The sequence below is a fragment of the Salvia hispanica genome, chromosome 5 (assembly GCF_029641045.1).
Source record: "Salvia hispanica isolate PSC_SH4W2 chromosome 5, Shi_PSC_v1, whole genome shotgun sequence".
NCBI classification, from domain to species: domain Eukaryota; kingdom Viridiplantae; phylum Streptophyta; class Magnoliopsida; order Lamiales; family Lamiaceae; genus Salvia; species Salvia hispanica.
In genome coordinates, this window is record NC_142696.1 from 18,731,148 (window position 1) to 18,756,060 (window position 24,913).

The following is a 24,913-nucleotide window of genomic DNA, read 5'->3' on the forward strand; positions in this document are numbered from 1 at the left end:
TTTATTCTCTTGTACTTCGTCATTAAAAAAATAGACTAATTTTATCATTTTGGCCGTCCTCTAAAATTAAACAAAGTCTAAATATGAAAATTTTTAACAAATTACACACCACTAATATGTGGACCCTACAATCACTAACACTACTTCCACACCTTTTCACATCTTCTTACTTTACTACCCCTCCGTCTCAACTAAGTTGAGTCGTATTCTACTTTGGGTTGTCCCAACTAAGTTGAGTTATTTCCTTACTTAACAAAAAACAAAATATCAAATTACTCTTACTCTATTCTACTATCTATTTTACTCTCTCTTTATATTTTCTACTTTATTCCTCTCTCCTACTTTTCAACACAATTCCTTAATCTATGTGTCTGAAAGTTATGTATCAACTTAGTTGGGACGAAGGGAGTATTAAAAACCTGTGTGTGTCATTTATAGTTTCTTCTCTTGAAAATAAATATATTGTATTTTATTTATTACGACAATAATTTTATTAATGAAAATAATAGCTTTTATTTTTAAAAATAGTATCAATAACTTTTATTCACAAGAATTATAATTATTTTTATAAAAATAATAATTCTTATTTATAAAAACAATTAATTTTTTATTTGTAAGAACAATCATTTTTAATTTTATATTTTAAAAGTTATATCAGCATTTCTAGTAAAATTATGAAACGTACATTTAATAATACTCTAATTAAAATATGAATACTCTAATTAAAATATGAATACTCTAATTAAAATTCTAAATACATTGAATGTAAGCATGATCAGCATGTGTTAATTAAACTTCATAATCTAAGATTTATCCTTCTCTAATAACAAAATGGTAAATTAGTCATAATATAAAATATCCCTATGGCAAAATAACATAAAGGTATTTTGGCACAGTGACATTGATTTTGGCATAGAACATTATATCTCTAAATCACTGCCCTTTTTAAAATACTCCTACTAATGTAATTCAAATTTAGTTCTTCTACTCCCTATATACGATATTGTTTACGCTTTTATAAACGAATTATATAAATAGCGATTTAGTACTAGTAATTTGAAAAATCCCACGAAAACCTATTCCCCTCCCAACTGAAAGGTGGCAGGAGCCGTCAACTGGATTATCACTACTGTTTTCAGACACCACCACCAAACCAAACGCAACGAAACACCACCTCAAAATTAGGAAATAATTGTGCAAAAGTTTAATTTTACTGGGTGCATGGATAAGCTTTGAATGGAAAAAGAAGAGAGAAAAATTACATAGGGAAAGCCAAGGCCCAAAGTTATCCCTTTGTGTGGAATCCATCCAATCTTTTGATACAAACAAACAATAATATCCCATAACCTTTTCATCATCCCCCTCTTTCCTTCTCCTCCCCACTTTTCATTGCTATATTCTTTCTTTGACACAGAAGCTCATCAAGGCGAATTGTTAGGTGAAGATGTGCTACCCCTCTTCCTATTGGGTTTGGGTCGGTGCAACCGCAAGGCAGCGGCCAGCTGAGGAAGGTGGTGGTGCGGTTGTGAGGGCGTGTCTATGCTCGCCCACCAATCATCCGGGTTTGTTCAGGTGTAGGCGACACCGTGGAGAGTATAAGTGGGTTAATAGGCTGCGATCGGAGCCTATTTAATCTAACCAATAATTTCAATGTAAAATTTTAAGGCAAGGTCAGCACAAGATGTATCTATTTCTTCAATTTCTACGATAAGTAAACATTAGTAGCTCATGCAGCAATACTAGCTAGCTCTGTACATATGAATTAGCGGTTTCGTAAATCCGAATGGATATGAGCACTGATTCAGTATAATTTCCTGATGATCTTAGATGCTGGAAAAATTGCATTCGTCTCTATGCTATGATTGCTAACACTGTTAAGAAAAGGAAGAGGAATTAGTAAAAAAAATAATTCAAGTTTACTATGCTAAAGAAAAGGGTGGGAACCAGTTGAGCTTTTTTTATTTGAGATAGAAACATTGTTCTTCCCCTTCTGCCTATTTCTAAATTGCAACATGAATCAACAACAATGAGCATGCAGTGCAGGTAAGAAAACAGAGACTTTAGCAATTTTGGTGAGTAATCTGATTTCATATTATACTTTTGTGTATGATAATACATTATTATACATACCTTACGAAAATCATAATGACGCGTCTTCTAATTGGGGAGGACGTGCACCAAATAAATAGAGAAAAGTATAATAAGACCTGTGGATCTGTGGCTGTAGATGTTATCCCCTAAAGAGTCTTCTGCGGAGGTATGCTCACTGATCATAAAGTCTTTCAGCAATTCAGCTATAATGGTCATATGACTTGTGGACCTGTGGCTGTAGATCTTATTTGCGGAAATAGTCCTTTGTATAGTTATAGTAGTTAGTGGTTTCCTTACTTGTCGCAGGTTCCAAATGGAGTTGCTGGGCATTTCCTCCTTGGACTCGTGTACAGGTTTTAACATGATACCCTTATTCAATTCTCAATTACATTGGATTTTGCTGTCTTTTTGGGTTGGGTTGCATTGGATATTCTTTGTAAATGAAAAATAAGTTGGTCACTAAGTCACTTTTAGATAAAATTTTCTATTGGTCCAAGTGAAAGATTCTATTTGTGTTTTCCTGTCTTTATTAATTAATATTGATACATTAAGGTAAACAAGGTTAATGCTCTATATTGAAATTGCACAGTACTAATGTGACTTTCTTTTAATCATCAGGAGATGCCAATATTGTGATCTGATTGTAGAAATGTGTGCAATGCGTTAAGGTTGGCGTTTAGAAAAGCATTTGTTGTGGACTTTTGTACATTAAAGTGTTTTTTCTTTGTTGACAGGAGAGTGGGACATTTCAGAAGAACTAGAAAATGAATTTTCTGGAAATTATGATGGAATGAAAAAATGCATTTGTTTCGTAGGAGAAGGAGAGGCAACTATGTAGAAAATTGTTAACAAGCTAAACAAACAAACTATAGAATGACCACAACTCCAAGCTTGAGTAAGATTTCCACAAAAAGTAAAGTTCAACGAATTACCTCATCTTTAACTTCCTGATAGTCTTTCTGTTGCTTCTCCAAGGACGAAGAAAGACCTGCAACTTTTCCCTCCAATCTATTGACCTCTCTCTGCAATTCCTCGGGATTTCCCTGGCAGTCACGTGGCTTTTGAGAAGAACTATCAGTTGAATCACCAATCGACTGGAAATAAAGGCGCCCGACATTTGCGTTTGTGCAGGCTTGTTTGCATATAGGACAACTCCTCTTCTTCGAATTGGGACAGTACTCAAACCATTGTTGTAAGCGATTTTCAGCAAATACAAAATGTCAGATTCTCTACTATTTTAAATGAAGGATATAATCCACTTTGCTGGAATTCCTTCATTAACCATCAATACGGCCCAACCCCCAACATACACAGACATAATTCACGGCTCTCCAATACAGCCCAACCCCAACATACACAGATATAATTCACGGCTCTCCTAATCAGGAAAGGAGAAGAGATTCTTCCAACATTTCAAGTGCGCGTGAAACTAATACATCGAAAGCTACATATTTAAATCGATCCAAGAGACATATCACCATCAAAATGAGTTTTTAAGCTTCTATTTTTACACACGCAAATGACACTCTTTGCGCAAGTTCCTTGAATCAAAGAACAAAATATCTTCATAACACACAAGGATAGCTCCGCGTATAGTGAACTAAGAATGCAAAAAAAAGTTCTCAATCTATCGCATCCCCTATGTGACGGACGAAACTCTAGTCACTTAAGCCCTCTAAAAGTTTCTCCACCAAAAACAATCGAAAAAACATCAGTTTCGTTTCCTTCGACATCTCAAGAATCAAGTTGCAATCAATTAATAAACAAGTGTGGAGTTCAAATGCAACTCACCAGAGCAATTCTCCAAACTCAACTTACATGAACAAATGCAGTTTTTCAAATCATTCATCAAAAAATGTTACTACCATCAACAAGGGGCATATCCATTGATTTACCTCCACCACGAAGCTCTACACAGTCAGATTAAAATCCCGGTAGGACCGAACGAACTCTTTCAACTTCTCAGTCTCACCAGCTGCAGAAAGCCACTCAGTGAGAATCTCCATTGTCACATAATCCGGCATACATTCCTGTGTACTCATCTGCTTCATAAGCTGCAGCGCCTTCTTTGACCAATTCCTCTGCTGCAGGCCTTTAAACAGAGCATTGTATGTGGTGTTATTCATCTTCACCCCACGAGCCCTCATCTCATCCATTAATGAAAGAGCCCCTTCCACATAATCCTCCTTGCAATGTGAGTCAATCAAGATGTTGTAAATAACAGTGTTCGGAGGCACCTTTGATGTGGATTTCATGTCTGCGAATAACCTCATCGCTGCACTGAGACTCCCCTTCAAACAGTACCCTTGAATCAAGGCACCGTAGGTAACAACAGTAGGTGATAATCCATCATCCACCATCTTCTTCATTACTTTCTGTGCATGCTTGAAATCCCCCTTGTCACAGAAATACGAAATCAGAGTATTATATGTGACGCGATCAGGATTTAATCCCGCAATCTCCATTTCTGTCAGCAGCTCAGATGCATTCCCAATCTTATTCTTCCTACAAAATCCACCAATCATGATATTATAGCCAATTATGTCCAATGAAAAACCAGCTTCCTCCATCTTTGACTTGATTTCCATAGCATCATTCATTCTTCCTGCCCGTGTAAAGCCCGAGATCAAGGTGTAGTAGATGATAGCATCCGGGTTGCATCCATTTTCTTTCATTTCGTTAAACAAATCCATTGCTTTCTCAATATTGTTTGCACCACAGAAAGCAGTTATCAATGCAGTATATGTAACTGTATTCCCTTCCAAACCCTTCTCACGCATTCTGCTAAAGAGTTCCATCGCACTGCTAACTCTACCAACCCTACACATCCCTCCCAGCATTGCATTAAGTGAAACGATGTTCGCACCCTCATCAAGATTGCTCATTTGCTCAAAAAGCTCGCGCGCCGTATCAATGTCACCTACTTTACAAAATCCATCGATCAAGCAATTGTAAGTGACAGTGTTTGGCTCACACTTGGTCTCAGACGACCTCATTCTCTCCATCAACCTTAACCCATCTTCTTGCCTCCCAACTTTACACAATCCATCAATCAACGTGTTGTAAATGACAACATCTGGTTTAATGCCAACTTCTCCATCTCTCATCTTCTCGAGCACCTCCAATGCCTCATCCAACCTTCGAATCTTGCACAAGTTCCTGATCATGATCCCATAGGTCACAACAGTGGGTGTGATCCCCTTGTCCTTCATCTCATTCATCAACAAGTTCATTCTAAGATAATCACGTTGCTGCCCTAACTTTGACAGCAGGAAATTGCAAGGGATCACCTCCACATGAGACCCTGAATTCATGGCCTTTTGCAAAGCATTCCAAGCCTTGTTGCAGTCTCCATTCCTACAAAACCTAGAAATCATGTGCGTCAACCAATATCCACCCAAGCAAAGACCATTCTCACTAAAACGCAAAAAAAGATGATAAATTTCCTCATCCTTCAAATCCCAACCTCTGTACTTTCTTCCCAAAATCGATGAAAAGACAATTCTCAATGTCCTGTCATTGGGCGGATTAGTGGCACCTGGTTGAAGCATTTTGTCGACCAGCTTCAGGGCAGCAGGGAAACGGCCCAAATTGAACAATCCAAAAACAACTAAATTAACCACGTGCGTATTCCTCACCCGCGTCTCGATGGCGTCGAGCGCCATGACCATCTCCTCCAGCATATTGGCGTTGCTAAAGCTTCTAATCAGCAGGGTTCCCGCATTGACGGAGAGAGGGGTATTTTGCTCCTTGGCCATTGCGAAGAGCTCGTATAGCTTACCGGGGGAATTAGGGTTTTCGCGCATGACAAGCTCAAGCACCCCTTGGAACGCAAAGGGGACAGAATCGGATAGGTGGGGGCTTGATTTGAGGTAGTCGAAAAATTGGAGGGCATTTTGAGAAGACGGGAGCTGGCGGGTGATTTTGAGGACGGACTGCGGAGAGACGGCGGAGAGCAACGACACCATCAGCCGATGAGTGCCGCCGGAAACCTCTGCAATTGGCTGCCGCCGAGCCACTGCGCAACTCCTCATCAAAATTAGAGAGAAATAGATATCAGCAATTGATAAATGAAAATGGATTAAGATAAGTAATTACAAGGAATTAGGAGAAAGATAAGCTTGAATCTGAAGAGAAAGGTAAGCGGCGGGAGTGTTAGAAATGAATTGAATCATTTTAGCAGTCATGTGCAGAAACAAAAGGGGCTAAATTTGAATTTTAACCAAGATGCGGGGTTACAAAACTAGAAAAGCAAATTTTGCCATTATTTATTATGTTCAAATTCAATTGGGGGGTTTTGCCTCTCAAATTCCAGATTTTTTTCTTTTCTTTTTTTCCGTTAATGTTTAATTCCGAGAATCCGTCTCCGACTTTGTGCAATTAACCAGCTGGCAATTTAAAATGTGGTGATAATATTTTTCAAATCTCAATCTCCCTCCATCTCCTTCTGAGTGTGTATAAGATCTCCAAAATCCATAGTTTTGGCCTGCAAAGATGGAGGCCATACTTACAGATAGTGTCCGCAACAGCCTCCAGCAACTAATGCACCGAAACGCCATTTTCATGTGCGAGCGCCTCTGCGCTCAATTTCCTTCGGAGGTTAGTTTCTTATTAAATGCAATGCGGAACAATAGAATCATGGAATACTATTATTTACAATTATTTCTGTAAGTGCATTGCTCGTAATTAAGTTTTCTTCTTCAGCTGAGTGACGATTTTATTGCAGTTTGAGTTTTGGCACACCCTCTATATTCATACCAAAGTTGATAAAACCATGTTGACTTTATTTCTAATTTCATTATTGGGAAGGTTTAAATTGCAATTCCAGTCTGTTGCTACTTGCTTAGTACTGTATTTATCAAACAAAATTCGTGGTTTCTGACTTTGCATTTCTGTATATAATTATGTGGGAAGGAGTGGGGATTTCTGGTTATAACTTATATAATACTATCATAGTGATGTTGTTCTATGTAAAGGACGGTGCATCTTGAAATTCACACTTGTGATTTTCTATAGTATTGGTGAATGTGGCGATGGGTAATTCTGTACTAGCTTTAAATTAAAATGATTTTGAATAGTTTTGCTTCATTGATAATTTGATATTTGTTTTGTTGAATGCAGAAAAATCTGCAGCTGCTTGCTAGCTGTTATTTGCAAAACAATCAAGCACACTGTGCTTATCACATTTTGAAGGGTATGTACCACAAGTTTTTCTTCTTTAAACTGAATCTTTGATCAGTTGGCTAATGGTGCATGATTATTGATTACTCATATTACTCTTATCTTTGTAGTAACATTTCATAGTGGCATTGCCTGGAAAATGTCTTATTAGTATAATTAATCTTTTTTGCCTTCGATTTCAAGGAACACATATAGCTCAATGCCGCTATTTGTTTGCACTGGCTTGCTTCAAGATGGATCTTTTGAATGAAGCAGAAGCAGCGTTATCCCCTAAAGAATCTTCTGCGGAGGTATGCTCACTGATTATAAAGTCTTTCAGCAATTCAGCTATAATGATTATATGACTTGTGGACCTGTGGCTGTAGATGTTATTTGCGGAAATAGTCCTTTGTATAGTTATAGTAGTTAGTGGTTTCCTTACTTGTCGCAGGTTCCAAATGGAGCTGCTGGGCATTTCCTTCTTGGACTCGTGTACAGGTTTTAACATGATACCCTTATTCAATTCTCAATTACATTGGATTTTGCTGTCTTTTTGGGTTGGGTTGCATTGGATATTCTTTGTAAATGAAAAATAAGTTGGTCACTAAGTCACTTTTAGATAAAAAATATTCTATTGGTCCAAGTGAAAGATTCTATTTGTGTTTTCCTGTCTTTATTAATTAAAATTGATACATTAAGGTAAACAAGGTTAATGCTCTATATTGAAATTGCACAGTACTAATGTGACTTTCTTTTAATCATCAGGAGATGCCAATGTTGTGATCTGGTTGTAGAAATGTGTGCAATGCGTTAAGGTTGGCCTTTAGAAAAGCATTTGTTGTGGACTTTTGTACATTAAAGTGTTTTTTCTTTGTGGACAGGAGAATGTTTGCTGCTATCTTTCTAGCTCCATATGATTTCAAATGACTATTAATAAACAACTCTATGGTCTCTATCATAGATTTATCATTTAACTATGAAGATTTCAATATTGTTTCCTTATTTATTGGGCAAATAGTTGCAAGGGATTAAGGTCACGTCAGTTCATAGTTCACTGGAAAGTCTGTTGTAAAGCCTGTGACTCTGTGTTTCCTTATTCTACTGGAAGACAGAGTAAAAGGGTGCTCATGATGAATTATCAAATGATGACAGTGCAGAAAACTACTTTTACTGAACGTGATATATCAAATGATTTTTCTTTCATGTTCTTGCTTGTATGGGTTAGTCTACCTTTTATATGATTACGAGAAAAAGAGAAAACAACTATTGTGAGTGCTACCGATGGTATGATCATATGATAACAGTTCCTAAAATCTGGAAGTGTCAAGATAGTGCCCCTTTCATGCTGTTAACTGTTAAGTGTGTTTTGTTTTACGGTCTTACAACCCAATAATCAAGATATAAAGTTTGACGAAATGAAAATTCTCAATTGGTGTTGAGAAGTATTGTTATGTTTGAATACTGAGTGGGAGCTTCCAGAAGAACTAGAAAATGAATTTTCTGGATATTATGATGGAATGAAAGAAATGCATTTGTTTCTTAGGAGAAGGAGAGGAAACTGGGTAGAAAATTGTTAACAAGCTAAATATTCCATTACATTTGTTCTTCAACATCATATGTTGTTATCACAGGCATACGGATAGAAAGCAGAGTGCTATCAATCACTTCAATCAGGCTCTATCCTTGGATCCATTGTTGTGGGCTGCTTATGAGGAGCTCTGTATATTAGGTACTCCATATAGGATATTTTTACATTGTTTTTTTCATTTTCTGCAATCTCTGACTGTCTGACACCATGTAGCAAAGGAATGACAAGTGTGTAGCCTTTTATGAGGACTTTTTCTCACTTTTTTATGTTTTGCTACACTCTTGAGCCTGTTCTAACTATCGTGGAATTTGAAACTTTTTTATCCGTGTAAAGTTCTAAGTGTGATAACCAATGCTTATTTGTCTCCTTTTGGATGGGCCTTTACTTGAGCAATGTTTGCTCCCATTTTAATCAGTATGTTGCCAATATCTTTTCATTTCTAGTGTAAATTTAATCAGTACTATAAAAAGTCAATCTTTTCTAACTAGATAGAGGTGGCATCATTTCAGGTGCTGCTGAAGAAGCAGCTTTAGTCTTTGACGATGGAGCTTCTCTTTTTATTCAGAAGCAATACCTACAACGTGGTATGGCTTCCCATAGTTCGCAAGCAACAAATGAGGGTCATGAGATTTCTTCAAACAGGACTTCAGTATCTGATGATGTTAGTCCAAAGACATTGAAGCACTCTTATGGTAATAACCTAAGAGAGATATCTGGGAACTGTTATGGAACAGCTTCACATCAGTTCCCACATGGTGGTCCCACCAGCTTGCCATTTTACCATACTCCTTCCCCAATGGCTACACAAGCACAGGTACAATCATTTATTGATGATCTTCAATCATGAAATGATGCTGTTTCTTCATCTAGATATTGCTGCTGCATTATTCTGTTTCAGCTCTCATGCCTGTGGTCATGGTCATGGTCATGCTCACTATTTTATATTGAGGGAACATCTTTTTTAGTACATCAACTATCCTAAATGAACAAATTTGGTCCGTAACATTTCATAATATCTTTTGAGGTCCATCAGCTATAAGTTAATATCAATTCAAGTACTTTTTGGCTATTTTCAATATTTTCATGACCAAAGTACCCTTAAGGCCATGGGGGAAATTCAAACTATTTATCCTCTCATTTTAATTAAAGAGTATAATTTGGGATAATTGATGTACCAAAAAAGATGTTCCCTCTAATTTTAATTTCAAAATAAAAATATCTTAATGATATTAATATTCTATTACTAATAATTATTTACGTTTAGTTTTACTTATTTGTAATATTTTAGATCATTGTACTATATTTAATATTAATAGTGAAATAACTTAGGTATAAATATATGTAAACATTATGCTTATACAATATTTGTATATAAAAACAGTTCAATTTATTAGATGGAATATTAATTTTTCAATCTTAAAGCTATACATAGAAGAATATGTTATTTTTAAGTGCAATACAAAATTGACAATTAAAAATAAATTAAAATTCATTAACATACACAAAATCTTAAATAATTCAAAGAGCTATGTTTTATTTTATCTACTCTTATGTAGTAATTATAGTCTAAAAAAATTAGTTGAAATTATCAATAATCAATTTAATAAAAAAGACAATGGCATTCCTTAGTTGAATATATGATTAATTTAAATCTATGATTGTGTAATTAAATAAAAAGTTAATAGTTGCTTTCAATTGTTTAGTATCACAATGTTGCGTCTTAATATTATCATTAGGCCATTTACAACAACATCACGAAAACTGTTCATAGTTATCATATTTATTCCCTTGACTATTCGTGAATCATATTTTTTTTACTTTATTAAATTTTTATTTCAATGTAGTATATATTATATATTATGGTTAACTTAAATTTTCAGAAAGAAGAAAGTGGATGAATAAAGAAAGAAAAATAAATTACATTCTTTAATGAAAATGAGAGGGTAAATAGATTGAATATTTGAATTGCCCTGCATGGCCTTAAGGGTACTTTGGTCATGAAAATAGTGGAAATAGCCAAAAAGTACTTGATTTGATAACTTATAGTTGATGGACCTCAAAAGATATTATGAAATGTTACGGACCAAATTTGTTCATTTATGATAGTTGATGTACTAAAAAAGATGTTCCCTCTTTTATATTTAAGCTGACTGTTGGTGATGGCATTTATTTTCAAACCTTCCTCATCTAAAATTGTGGATTTTTATGATTTTATCGTTGTTTTTGCTAGCTGTCTGACTGAAATTAGTCATCTTTCTTTGATGGTGTTCTTTATTTATTTGTTTATTTTTGGGTAAATTGAGGTTAATCTTTTTGGAGAGCGATCGACTATCATTCACTTATGATATTATAGAAATGGTTATCCTTGTTCTTTATTGTCTGTGCTAAAGAATGCTAAGTTTGTTCTTATACTAAATGAATTGCAGTTATCTGGAGTTGCTCCACCTCCATTATGCAGGAATGCACAACCAAATGGTTCAAATATGAGAACATATGGAGCTGATATATCCCAACGAGTAACCATGAACTCTGCTGTTGCAGGCCCTAGAAGAAAATTTGTAGATGAAGGAAAATTAAGAAAGGTGAGATACTAGTATTGCTGCTGTAATAATTTTGTGCATGCTTTTACTCATTTTAGCCACCCAGAGCAAGCTTGTTTTTTCCTTTGTTCCCCTTTGAATTTATTTCATCTGAGTAACTTTTTCTCCTTCATCTGTCTGACACATTTTCCTTATTTATCGATTGATGATATAGCCTTTCAGACTTCAGAAATAGGCTCTGCAAAGTTTTGATCAGTCTCTTTTGTTTCACACATTTTCTTTAAGCTTACGACGCATATTGTTAGGGTGCTGGAGTTATATCAACGAGGGACAAGTTTTGGAACTAACAAAGAATCATTGGTATAGGGTCGAGTTGGAGTCAGAACTTCTTTGGTGCTAGCTTTAGCTATAGGGATTGAAGTTGTATAATTCGCTGGAATGATTAATTGGATGACAGATGACTGTCCCTTTGTAGTGCTAATTTCCTCTAACAAAATATATCTTTTTGTTTTAAAGAAAACACAATTAGTGGAGAAATGGCCTTAAAGTTTGTCAGTTAATTCATGTTTTTAGGTATCTGAGAGACTATTTTCTGATTCCGGGCAACGACGAAGCATGAGACTTGCTGGAGAATCTCTTAACGCAAATTCAAATACGTCGGTAGTTTCTGGGAACGGAACAAGCCACTCTTCTAAATATTTTGGGGGATCCAAGTCAAACTCAGTGGTTTCACGTTCTTTGACAATTCGAAAAAGTCACCCTTCTTCAAGCGAGATTGCTTATGAAGGTAAATGATTGCCTAGCTTTTTTCATAAATTTATCTTGTGATGTTTTATCTCTTGAATTATACACATGAAGACTTGCATAGTGAAGCTTGACCTAATGCGATTGTCTTGAAACCATTGCACATGTTTATTATGAATATTGTACTTTTGAACCTTGAATCATTACAACGTCATTCAGTGTGGTGCCTCAGTCTCACTTCTAGCTACTTGACCTCAATCTACCAACTGCACTGTGTTTCTCCATATTTTTTGATGTGCAGAAAACTAGGTTCATTGTCTGAGGATGGCTTTCAATTTATTTTCAATACTTTCCATTCGATTTTAATTATTTACCTACCTTTAGATGCTACGTGAGTGATATCCTAGTATTTGAAGGCGACGAAGTTTATTTTGTATTTGTTGCAATATATTGATTAATAAAACCGTGAAATTACCAAGTAAGTACTAGTTAATTAGAGAAGGGTTAAGCAAGGGAAAGTAAGAGCTAAACAAGGGAGTTTCAAACCTTGTTACATAGATACTCTTTTGATCTTGCCTGACTTCAGTCTTGCTATCTTAGGTAACCATCATGAGGTGTATGATGAATCTAGATTAAATTTCACTAGTTCGACCTCGTCACCATGTGGTGATAATAGGATTCTTGAACCAGAAGGAGCAACCAGAGTTGCAGATGGTGCTTCTGTTATTCTAGGTCTCCTAAGGCTTCTTGGGGAAGGCTTCAGACTTTCCTGTCTTAGCAGATGCCAGGTAGTAGTTACATCTTGAAGGAATGTTGTGGATTAGTTCACTTTACATCTAAAGTAAAATTTTGCTTGTCATGAACAGGATGCATTGAACATCTACATGAAACTTCCACAAAAACATTATAATACCGGATGGGTGCTTTCTCAGGTAAACAGTTCATCTTTTACAGTCATATCACATTCTCCTGGTTGCTAGCTGTTACCATTATTTATTTTTATATATCTGTAAATGCAAAAGCAGAGTTGCACATCTCATATTTGTATAAATTATCTGTAGTGGCTCTTGCATATGATTCAACCACAATTTTTCCTAAAATGAATAAAATGAAGTGAGTTCGAAATATATATTAAAATTCTTGCGAACCTGGACATGTCTCTTAGGAAATTCAACTGGAAGGCTTCGAAATTTTCTATCGTTTTGAGAGGGGGGGGGGAGCATTATATGATCCCAGTATTCAAGCAATCATTTCCGTACTGTCGAGCACAAGATTTTGATTACGTTCCCTTTCCTTCACCACTCTTTGCAAGTTTGTTTAGAAAGATGAACTCAAGATTGCTTGGTTGCACTTGATAGACTTATCTTATTTTGTTTGTTCAGTACTTCACTATCAAGCATTTAATATCTTTACTGGTTCTAGACCTGTGTGTGGATGTCTGGTATATGATCTTACTCAAACACAGGTTGGGAAAGCTTATTTTGAAATGGTTGATTATCTTGAAGCTGATCGTGCCTTCAGTTGTGCACGCATTGCCTCTCCTTACAGTTTGGACGGAATGGATATATATTCCACAGTTTTATATGTGAGTTTTATCTTTGAAATCATTTGTTCTGTTGTCATGCTTTAGTTTCAAACCAGTATCATTGTCCCGATGAATGTGAAGGGGAATATGCTTTGAAATTATGGTCTTTCCCTTTCTAGTGTTAATCTATATTCTATAAACTCATGTTCTTTTAGTTTCTATACTCATTCTTAATTTCTTTTTCGGTTGCTGTTTCAGCTCAACCCATGAATTTTACTTTTTACTGACTCCATCTGCCTCATCTTAAAAGCATTTGAAAGAAGATATGAAGTTGAGTTACTTGGCCCAAGAGCTGATATCAACGGACCGTTTAGCTCCTCAATCATGGTACCGTCCATCATACTCAACTGCGCTTTGCTTTTTATGTAAATAATAATGCTTTAAATTTTATTATAGTATATGCATAGCATGTTTTGTGCTGTCCCTGTGAATGTCTTTGCTTCTGGATACATGATGTTTGATGTGTCAGTGATGTCTCTAGAACCCTTCTGTGGAGCTAAAGATTATTACTTGACACATATGCTATTGCTGCTGATTTGTGTATGTGGTATGCCAGGTTTGCTTTGGGTAATTGCTATAGCTTACAGAAGGACCACGAAACTGCTCTCAAGAATTTCCAGCGTTCTGTGCAATTAAATTCAAGATTTGCATATGCCCACACCTTGTGTGGTCACGAGTACGTATCACAATCTTATTCCACATTATATACGTGTAGCACATTGATGACTGTTGTATCGTTAATTATTAATCCTGTCTTTCTTATAGATATGTAGCCTTGGAAGATTTTGAAAATGGTGTCAAGAGCTACCAGAGTGCCCTTCGGATTGACTCCAGACACTATAATGCTTGGTATGGACTAGGGATGGTATATCTCCGGCAAGAGAAGTTTGAGTTCTCAGAGCATCATTTCCGGATGGCTTTCCAAATCAATCCGCTTTCTTCTGTCATAATGTCATACCTCGGGACGGCTTTGCATGCATTGAGGGTAGATATATTTATCGTGAAAAAACTATCCTAGCTTGGAATTGGTTTCAACTCCATTAACAATTCTCATAAATTGCAACAGAGAAATGATGAAGCTCTGGAGATGATGGAAAGAGCTGTATTGGCTGATAAGAAGAACCCTCTCCCTCGATATCAGAAGGCTAACATCCTTTTGAGCATGGATAATCTTGATGGGGCCCTAGCAGTTCTCGAGGAGCTCAAAGAGTATGCCCCATGTGAAAGTAGTGTCTATGCGTTAATGGGTAATATTTATAAGCGGAGAAATATGTTCAATAATGCCATGCTTAATTTTGGACTAGCATTGGATTTGAAACCATCTGCAACCGATGTCGCTCTTATTAAGGTAACAAAATCCTTTCTTTCTTGTTTGTGGGCTCATCATAGTGCAACAAATGTCACATTGTTGCTTGTTATGACCTTCTATAAATTTCTTAGAATACACAAACCTCCTTGCAGCCTTTCCTATGCTGGGCAAATTTAAATAGGCAATAGTAACATGTTTACATTTGGATTCACCCCAATTAGGGTTCATTAGTCTCCAATTTCGGTTTATGTATCTAGTTAATGTTTATTAATCACAATATAGGGGTATTACTGGGGTGGATGCACAGGAGTGTGCCTCATTTAAATATCATAAATGTTCCGTCCATTGCTTTCTTCTGAACAGGCTGCCATTGAAAAGTTGCACGTACCAGATGAGATAGACGATGGTGACTCCAGTGATTGAATTGGTGATGGTGGGATGTGTTAACTTTATATGGTCCGTGGTGGTGATCCTCAGCGAGTGGTCTGCTTGTGCTTTCGGGCCGAACACAATAATTTGTTCCCTGCATATAGATTTCATTGTTATTCGAGGTACTGTCGGGACATGATGGTGCGGAGCAACTGAAGTTGTGTATAGAATGCAGGGGCAACCTCAAGTCCCAAGTGATTTGTCGCTCAAAAATTCATGTACCCAACTCAACTGTGTATCCCTTCAGAATTCTGTTGTCTGATTCATTGTAACTCACCTCGACTGTAGTGCATAATGTAACTTGAAATACACACACATATACTAGGAGTAATATGTATCTTCCCTTTCCAGCAATTGTGGCACAAATCTTGAAGAAAGTTCCAAAAGCTTGATAGAATGTCTGCTGGAGATATTTCCTTTTGGCACGGGATGTAAAAAAATTATATTTGGTGGTTAAATAATGATAAAATAAGATAAAAGAGGGAATGAAGTATGAGAGAAGTCAAAGTGAAGTAGGAGAAGAATAAAGTAAATGAAAATATATGTTTTGTTTTTGTCGTAAAAGAAAATGACTGAAGTAACTCGAAATGAAATATGACTTAAGTAACTTGAAATAGATGGTGTATTTTGTACTCCCTTCGTCCCATAAAAGTTGAGTCGTATTCCTTTTTAGTCCGTCCCAACAAAGTTGAGTCATTTCCTTTTTTAACAAAAGACAAAACATCTAATCACTCTTACTTTATTCCATCATTTACTTTACTCTCTCTTATCTTTCCTACTTTTTTTATCTCTCTTATTTATTTAATATAAATTCTTAATCTCCGTGCCCAAAAGTTTTGTCTCAACTTTTATGGGACGGAGGGAGTAATATGTAACAACATGCTTAGGATTTTCGTTTTATTTTATCAGTTGCCTATCAACTCTCATCTAGATTAGATGAGTATTATTTTATGGAATTAATTCTGATGATTTCAGAAATCATCCTATGCTATCATTCGAAATAGCTTAATACTAGAAGGGGCAAATGTCCCGCTCATATTTCTATACATAAATACGTGTATTACATGTTAAAAAAAATTTGTATTAATCTTTACTAATTGCTCTTTCAATTTTTAAAATATCTAAATGTATATTTTTGCCCCTCTTACAAAGAAATCCTGGCTCCGTCCTTGTTAGCATAACCCCCCACCCCCCCCCCCCCCCCGCTGCGACCACCCAACCTAACTTGTACCACCGTACCAAACCTACTCGCTGGCTCCGCGTCGGACTGCTGTGTCTTGTACAATGGAGTCAATCTTACCGCCACCAGCATCTGATTTCCACCTCTAGGTATATACAGCTCTGTATTCATTCCTATGATAAGAAAATTGATTTGTTGATGTTTATTTGGGGTGAATTTCATGCTTAATTTTGATTCTAATGTAGGGTCTTTTGCATTTTTATTCTTGAAAGTTTGGTGGTCACTTGCAATAGAGAATTATTACTCAAATGTTGGTTATTGATTTGATGTAATGAGTCTTTGAATCTGAGTGCAAATTCAGTCATACCCAATTTTAAAACACCAATATAAAACATAAAACGACACGTAATATTCCTAGCTTGGGCTCATGGGCCAAGCATATTGGGCTGAAATCATTTTGCCGAAGTCCACAAAAACTAGGGTTTGGGGTTTTTCTCTTTCTATCCTCTCTCTATAAAATTGCGACGAACACCGTTTATTTTGGTCCCTTATTTGCGTTTGCAGCTAAACACTTTGCTCCGCAGCCGCTGGTGCGTTACCTGTTTTTTACTATTTCTCTTTTAATTGTTTCGTTTCCGAACGTTTTGTTATTATTTTCTTACGTTTTCTTCAATTTACGTTGATGCTGTTGTTTGTAATTTTTTTGTTCTGGTAACTTTTTGGTAGCTATCTGAATTTAGCATTGAAAAATTGATGTTCTGTTATTTAAATAATTGGCATCTGAATTTATTTGATCTCAGTGGTTTGTGTTGATTTGTGGTTTCTGAATTTTGAAAAGTGTGCTCGCATTGTTCGTTTGAGTGGTCTAGTTTCGTCTGATTTATATCTATTGCTAGATCATATATCTTCTTTGGACGATTTACTTTCAATACAGAATTGTAATTTGCAATATCAATTTTTATGTATCTCTTGTCGTGCATAATATATAAGCCTTTGGATCTACCTTATGTAACTTCTGCTGATTTGTGTAATCTTTTGATTTATTGCAGTTCATATAAATAGAATCCGTTTCTAGCCCCAATCCGAAATGTCTGGGTAAGAAACTCTTCAATTTTCTATATCTGTTGAATTAACTTTGTATGTTAATTATGATTACAATTGATAAAATGAATGCACAGACCTTTGACAGTTATTTGTCGAATTAGTTAATCAATTTTTAGGGAAGAGGTGGTGATATGTTAAGTTGGGATTTGTATATCTATTGAATATCCTTTGTATGTTTCTAAAGCCTATTCAAAGATCTTTTGAATCCATTATCAGATTTTTGTTATTTTCAAGAGAGACTAATTAGAAATGCAATTTTGTCAACATGAAATGCGGATTCTAAAAACCTGGATGTTTTGCAGAGAAGAGCCTGTTGTTGTTGATACCCCAGTGGCTGCGGCGGCTCCCACCCTTGGTGAGCCTATGGATATCATGACTGCTCTGCAGCTTGTGCTCAAGAAGTCGTTGGCACATGGAGGTCTGGTTCGGGGTCTTCATGAGGCCGCAAAGGCCATTGAGAAGCATGCTGCCCTCTTGTGTGTGTTGGCCGAGGACTGTGACCAACCTGACTACATTAAGTTGGTCAAAGCATTGTGTTCCGATCACAATGTCAACCTTATCTCCGTTGCAAGTGCCAAGACCCTTGGTGAATGGGCCGGTGTAAGTGAATTCTGATGATTTTAAATTACTGCCCCAAAATCAGGAAATCATCTCTGATTTTCGCCGTTGTCACATATGATTTGTCTTTGACAACTGTGGTGATGACGGATCATCTTGAGCCGGTTGTCTTATTCTTACTTGGGAATCATTGATATATTATTTGATTCTAGTGTTCAATGTTGATTGTGTAGTTGTGCAAGATTGACTCTGAAGGCAAGGCCAGGAAGGTTGTCGGAGCTGCTTGTGTTGTCGTGAAGGTAATGTTGGCAAATTGATAGATTTCTTTCTTCTCAATACAATGGTGAGATTTGATTGACAAGAGCCTGACTTTGAGATTGTTGTGGTTTAGGATTTTGGTGAGGAGAGTGAAGGGCTTCACATCGTGCAAGAGTATGTGAAGTCTCACTGAGAAGCTCCCGGTGAAGTTGGTTGTTATGGAAAACCATTTAGGGCTTTAGAAATAGAAGCTCTCTTTTATTATGCTTTTAGTGTTTCTGTTTTAATTGTTTTTGAGTCTACCGAATTCCAATGCTTTTGACGATAATATTTGAAATTTTGCTCTTGATTTTTGATACTTCGTCTTATTGTTGGATACTCCCTACCAGAAATTTAAATGAGATGTTACATTTAAAAAAAAATATTGTAAGGTTTAATTTAACTTAATAGCAAAAATAGGAAAAACATGTGTCTATTTAAAAAACTTTGGTTTGACATGGAAAAAGTCATTATCATAATAGTGTAAAGAACTTTTTTTCTCATAATATCACACCTAGTACTATTTCTGACTTCACATAATAATTTATTTAATTTTATGGCTCCACGTGAAATTATACATTAAGGGCTAGTTTGGTAGCTCATAGAAACTCATATTACTACATAAAAGCTCGTAAAACTGGTCCTTTTCCCATCTTCTCAACCATTTGGTAGCGGCTGGTTTTGTCGGAGAACCCGGCACAAAAGTTCCGGATCTTGGTGATTTCCACAATAAAATCGGTGATTTCCACAATAAAATCGGCGAGTCTGGCATAACACTATCCGAGAAAAGTTGTGGTATAAAGTTTTCCCAGCTTCGCTGACTTCGTCTTCTCCCGTTTTATGCCCCAATTGCCCTCGTTGTTTTTGAGCTCTAGCCAGCATAATACCCATAATCACGAGTCGCTCACTATCACATAGATTTGGGAAGTGAATTTTTGGGTACTTTTTCAGGCGATCAGCACGGGGAGGCTTACGGTGGCGACGGCGGTGGCGCTGTGGCGGGGGACGGCGGCGGTGGCGGCAGAGTACATGAAGTACAAGGACCCCAAGCAGCCGTTGGAGGAGAGAGTGAGAGATTTGATGAGTAGAATGACTCTTGCTGAAAAGATTGGACAGATGACTCAGATTGAACGTCGGGTTTCATCTGCAGATGTTATCCACAAATATTTAATTGGTAGGTGCAAATAGATCAAATTTTATTTTGTGGGATTTCATGTTTGATTCTTTATTGATGGAAAAGGCCCAATTCTTGATGAACCCTAATCTCAGAAATTTGAAATTTTGATGGGAATTGCTCAATTCATGGGATGATTGATGAAAAAGATGTTAAGCAAAAGGCCTCACTTTACAAAGTTTCTTGATTGGGTTTGTAATGAAATTGAATGCATTTTTGCTGAAGTGGGAAGTTTGGTTTGTGCAAAATAGGGAGTATTGTGAGTGTGGGGGAGGGAGTGTGAGTGAAATTTCCTGTCTTTTTTTAATCGGTTACTAAATTGAATGAAGGTGAATAAATTGGAATATATCTGAATTCTGATCATTCTAAATGTTTTTTTTATATTGATTCAATGTGATGCTGACTGAATTTTCTGACCAATTCTTTTTTGGGAATCTGATGTTGCCTACATTATCACAAATTTGCATACTTTGTTGTTCATATTAAGCAACTATGATGAATTGCTGCATGATATTCTGGAATAGAAGTTGTTAGAATTGGATTAGGGATATAAAATTCCAATTTTGGATAGATCTTTCGATCAATTCAGTTGCGGTTAATAACATGGATCGAGTGTGAGCTGTTTTTTTCTTGTAAGCCTAAACAGGAGCAAAATTTTGTTTTGATGTTATGGCAGGGAAATATAGAAGAAGGCAAAACCCAAGGAAATTTTAGAGAAAGATATCCCCAAGAAAGACTAAGCGTTAAGGTTCAATTTACGTCTAGCACAGGTGATTCTTTTTAATGTTTCTATGTAGTTTCATGTGAAATCTCAATAGATCCTTATGCACGTCATGTGCTCTTTAAGAAATCTTTAATGTGGTTCTTGCATCCTGTTGCTAAAATATTTGTATCTCCCGTCTTTGTCATGATCGTTAGCGTCACAACTAACTTAGCTTTAATGTGTAGATTGTAGAATCTATGGCAGAGGAAGTGGAGATTTGCTGTTGAGAAATGCAATCTTGTAATTAGTACCTCTTTTTTCCAAGGTGGTTGAGTTTTGGTGTTTTACTGTGACTTTGAACTGAGTTGATCAATATGAGTGATTGCTAGGTTTGTGATCCCTCTTTGCAGGTGTGCAGGGACCCGAGATGGGGCGTTGTTACGAAAGCTACAGCGAAGATCACGAGATTGTGCAGAAGATGACCGAGATCATCCCTGGTCTGCAAGGGGAAGTTCCACCAAATTACCCAAACAACTTCCCATTTGTCCTTCCTAGGTAGGGATCTGATTTATTGTAACAACGTTGTTGTTTGTTCGCCTTTGATTTGTCTGATTCGTGCTTGTTGTGGTGGAAGGGCGAAAGTCGCGGGATGTGCAAAGCATTTCGTTGGAGACGGTGGCACTGCCTATGGAATCAATGAGAATGACACAGTGATAGAGTGGAATCAGTTGCAAGACATCCATATGCCTGCTTATCTCGACTCGATCAGGAAGGGTGTCACGACTATAATGATCTCATACTCGAGCTTGAATGGAATCCAGATGCACGCCAACTAGGGATGTCAATCGGGCTAACCCGTTCGGGTTCGGGCTAGCCCACTCGGGTCGTCGGGCTATTTGGGTGCAGGCCATTCGGGTCATGGATTTTTCGGATCATAAATTTTCAACCCTAACCCTAACCCGTCGGGTTTTGGGCTAATCCATCGGGCTATTCGGGCCTAAAAGCTTTCGAAAATAATCTTTTGTATCAAAATTTTCTTCTATAAAATAATTTTAAATATTAGATACTTTTTTCTTTTTAGTTTAGAATCATATGAAATATTCAAATTTTCATAGTTTTTTTCAATAATACTTGAAAAGAAGCCTTTCATCTCGATCAACTACAATATAAATTAAAGCTTGTGTTCGTGTCATTATTATGGCATTGTTCGTAACTAATTCTTTATGAAAATTAAAAATCATATCTTACATGAATCATTATTAAAATGATAAATATATTAAGATTTTTGATGGGTTAGTTCTTAATTTTATCTTGATTGGTTTTGGTGGTGGTAAGACACTAGTAGCAGATGATGGGACGGTGCAATAATGAATTGAGATGAAATTTGAAAGCTAATATTGTGGGATCGAGTGGAAAAGTGTAGAATGGAGATTGAATAAGACTAATGATTGTGTAGAATGAAGATTGGGGATTCAAAAATATAAAAAAATCCCTAAAACTTAATATTTTATAATTAAAACTCACAACCCATCGGGCCGACCCGCAGCCCGTTCGGGCCAACCCGTTTAACCCGCCAGCCCATTCGGGCCAACCCGTTTAGCCCGTTTTGTGTTCGGGTAATAAAATTACAGCCCTAACCCGCTCATATTACCGGATTGTTCGGGCCGGCCCACGGGTTTCGGGTTGAATTGACATCCCTAACGCCAACTATGATCTCACCACCGGCTACCTTTAAAACACACTCAAATTTGAAGTAAACATTCTGCAAATTTGAGTCCGCCTACGCCACGATCGCCAACGTGTGCGGGGCCGTCAGGTGCGTCGTGGTGCTCGTGACCAGACATCTTCCATTAAAGCTGACATTGCTATACATAATTTTATTATCTTCCATTAATGTGCGCCAATCTGTGAAGATATCCAATGTGTACATATCTTCCGTTAACGTTGACATTGCTATACAATGTATACACATATTTTTATCATCTTCCATTAATGGCGCCAATCTGTGAAGAATTCCGCGCCAAACTGCACATTTGCAAGGGGGACGGAGAGTAAGGAAGTCATTTCATTTGAAAAAGGGAGGGCATATTTGTCATCGCAGGCCTTAATATAATTTTCTAGTATAATGACTAATGCCTACCAAATGATGTATTAAGTCATAAAACATTTCTACCAAACACCATCATAAGTATGATTAGCTATTTAAAATCATGAAAAAAGCCACTATATGAGATCTTATTAAAACCTCGGCAATACTACCAAACGAACCCTAAATATGTACTAGAGTACTATTTGGATGTCATCAAATGAAAATCATATATTTAATATAATCTCATAATTTTAATTCTAGTCACTAATTATATCATATATGTGGTTAATATGGCGTTCAATTCATATGTCAAAAAGAGCCTATATTTTGTCAACAGAGGATAATTGTGTAACTCAATTTGACCAGTGGTTTATGCGTTCCTAATTAATCTCCCACTTTCCAAACAGCAAATATTCACATCTTCAGCGAGGATCTTCACCATTGTAATTGACGTCTCATATTCTCAACAATTAAATTTTTTCAGTAAAAAAACCTAGCTAATTCCGATCATGTGCTGACCGTCGAAAAAATTGCTTGAATTTGTGTTGACACTACGTCGTTGATTCTTGTTGATGATGAATTTTATGTTGAAATGGCGTTGAATCTTTGTTGATGTTGAATTTCGTGCTGAATCATTGACACTTTGTTGATGTCGAATTTTGTGTTGAAAAAATTGCTTGAATTTCATGCTAAAACCTAGCTATTACCGATCATGTGCTGATTCGTCGAAAAAATTGCTTGAATTTTGCGTTTACATTGCGTCGTTGATTCCTTGTTGATGTTGAATTTTGTGTTGAAATGACGATGAATCTTTGTTGATGTTGAATTTCGTGTTGAATCCTTGACACTTTGTTGATGTCGAATTTTGTGTTGAAATGGTGTTGAAGCTTTGTTGATGTTAAATTTCGTGCTGAATCGTTGTCTTTGCCGCCCAGCCACTCCCGGCAGCCCGCGCGTCAGCACGGTTGCTTCCTTACTCCCTATCTCCGGCGTAAAACGCCGCTTCTCCCATCGTCGTCGTCGACCAGCATGCGGCCAAAACCGCAATGCTCCGGTAGATCTCCCTCCGCCGTTGTCAACCTGCTGAGAACCAGCAGCAGCCGCGCAAGGCGGTGCAGCTCCGGTCCGGCGTCGCGCGGCTAGGGTTCGACTAGGGTTAGGGTTAGGGTTCTTGCGGTGGAGACAAGCCGCTACTCTCGAACGAGCAGCGAGCTTCATCATTCTCCACCATTGTCGACCGCCGTTAAAGCTGTGGAAGATCGGCGCTGCGGTCTCGCCGGCGGCGTGGACGAGCCCATGCTCGTATTCACGTCGCCGGATGATCGCTTTGATGCTCCCACTGATCGGCCATGATTCTCTGGGGTTCGCCGGGACCGACGGTCTTGCCGGCGGCGTGCACGAGACCACCCTCGTCTGCTTGTCACCGACCGACCGCCTCCCTCGCTCCCACTCAATTCGACAACCCTCTTCGATCGTATGTAGTGCGATTCGTCCCGGTGCAAGCTCCGACAAATCGCACATCTCGTACGATCGAAAATTCAAGTTCTTTTGATTCAATTGTTCTTGAGTTCTTCATGCATAAAATATAACAACTAAATACAAGAACATGCTTCGAATCAAATAATACATGCATACATGAATTTCGCGAAATTTAAATCCAAATAATTAGAACCAAAGACTGGCTCTGATACCAATTGAAGGAACTGGCAGCGGATGCGTTCGATATATTAAACAAATAAATCACATAATAATCAGATCTATTTAGCAGATTATTTAGACAAATTCTATTCGTGTAATTTACACATGTATCATGTTCATAACTTGAATTAATCATGCTTTAATTATAATTGAAACCTAAAACATGCTTTTCTACGGAGCAGAAATAATACTCCCTCCGTTCCACAGTAACAGAGGCATTTCATTTTCTGCACTCATTTTGAAAAAATGATACTCCCTCCGTCCCCCATTAGGAGTAACGCTTTGTCCGGGTACGAGTTTTAAGAAATGTAAAGAAAAGTTGGTTGAAAAAGTTAGTGGAATGTGGGACCCACTTTTTTATATTGATTTTATAATAAAATGTGAGTGAAATGAGTTAGTGGAATGTGGGACCTACTTACCATTTATGGTAAAAATGAAATGCTACTCTTAATTGGGGACGGATCAAATGGAAATTAGTAACTCTTATTCGGGGACGGAGGGAGTATTAAATAGTTAAAGTGGAGAGATAGTAAAGTAAGAAAGATAATAATGTAGAGAAGAGTCTTATCTACAATATTCTTTCTCTTACTTTACTTTTTCTTCACTTCAACTATTTATAATTATTTTTTCAAAATAAGTGCGCGAAATCAAATGCCTCTATTAC

The 24,913-nt window shown here is 36.9% G+C and overlaps 3 protein-coding genes across 3 annotated transcripts; 2 read left to right on the forward strand and 1 right to left on the reverse strand.

Annotated features, from left to right (window-relative positions):
- Positions 1–3,823: 3,823 nt before the first annotated feature.
- On the reverse strand, positions 3,824–6,125 carry LOC125187884 (uncharacterized). The gene has a single exon (XM_048084535.2). The coding sequence runs from the start codon at positions 6,123–6,125 to the stop codon at positions 4,002–4,004; it is 2,124 nt and encodes a 707-aa protein (XP_047940492.2). The 3' UTR covers positions 3,824–4,001.
- A 176-nt stretch (positions 6,126–6,301) lies between these two features.
- LOC125187210 (cell division cycle protein 27 homolog B) lies at positions 6,302–15,796 on the forward strand. Its single transcript, XM_048083756.2, has 16 exons — positions 6,302–6,690; positions 7,213–7,285; positions 7,456–7,562; positions 7,703–7,749; positions 8,883–8,980; positions 9,349–9,653; positions 11,266–11,421; positions 11,953–12,166; positions 12,724–12,911; positions 12,990–13,055; positions 13,589–13,708; positions 13,959–14,035; positions 14,265–14,384; positions 14,474–14,693; positions 14,775–15,056; positions 15,381–15,796. Exons 1-16 carry the CDS (start codon positions 6,586–6,588, stop codon positions 15,438–15,440), a joined length of 2,238 nt encoding a protein of 745 aa, XP_047939713.1. The 5' UTR covers positions 6,302–6,585; the 3' UTR covers positions 15,441–15,796.
- Positions 15,797–17,102: 1,306 nt separating this feature from the next.
- LOC125190361 (small ribosomal subunit protein eS12-like) lies at positions 17,103–18,904 on the forward strand. Its single transcript, XM_048087640.2, has 5 exons — positions 17,103–17,216; positions 17,676–17,721; positions 18,033–18,330; positions 18,522–18,587; positions 18,680–18,904. The coding sequence occupies exons 2-5, from the start codon at positions 17,714–17,716 to the stop codon at positions 18,737–18,739; spliced, it is 432 nt and encodes a 143-aa protein (XP_047943597.1). The 5' UTR covers positions 17,103–17,216; positions 17,676–17,713; the 3' UTR covers positions 18,740–18,904.
- The last annotated feature ends 6,009 nt before the right edge of the window (positions 18,905–24,913 follow it).

What these genes read in the sequence shown, in the direction of transcription:
- LOC125187884 (XM_048084535.2), bottom strand. Translation starts at nt 6,125, where the DNA reads ATGAGGAGTTGCGCAGTGGCTCGGCGGCAGCCAATTGCAGAGGTTTCC.
- LOC125187210 (XM_048083756.2), top strand. Translation starts at nt 6,586, where the DNA reads ATGGAGGCCATACTTACAGATAGTGTCCGCAACAGCCTCCAGCAACTA. An exon ending in GCGCTCAATTTCCTTCGGAG is followed by an intron (nt 6,691 to 7,212) that starts GTTAGTTTCTTA and finishes TGTTGAATGCAG; the next exon opens with AAAAATCTGCAGCTGCTTGC. An exon ending in CTTCTTGGACTCGTGTACAG is followed by an intron (nt 7,750 to 8,882) that starts GTTTTAACATGA and finishes TTGTTATCACAG; the next exon opens with GCATACGGATAGAAAGCAGA.
- LOC125190361 (XM_048087640.2), top strand. An exon ending in CCCTTGGTGAATGGGCCGGT is followed by an intron (nt 18,331 to 18,521) that starts GTAAGTGAATTC and finishes TTGATTGTGTAG; the next exon opens with TTGTGCAAGATTGACTCTGA. An exon ending in CTGCTTGTGTTGTCGTGAAG is followed by an intron (nt 18,588 to 18,679) that starts GTAATGTTGGCA and finishes GTTGTGGTTTAG; the next exon opens with GATTTTGGTGAGGAGAGTGA.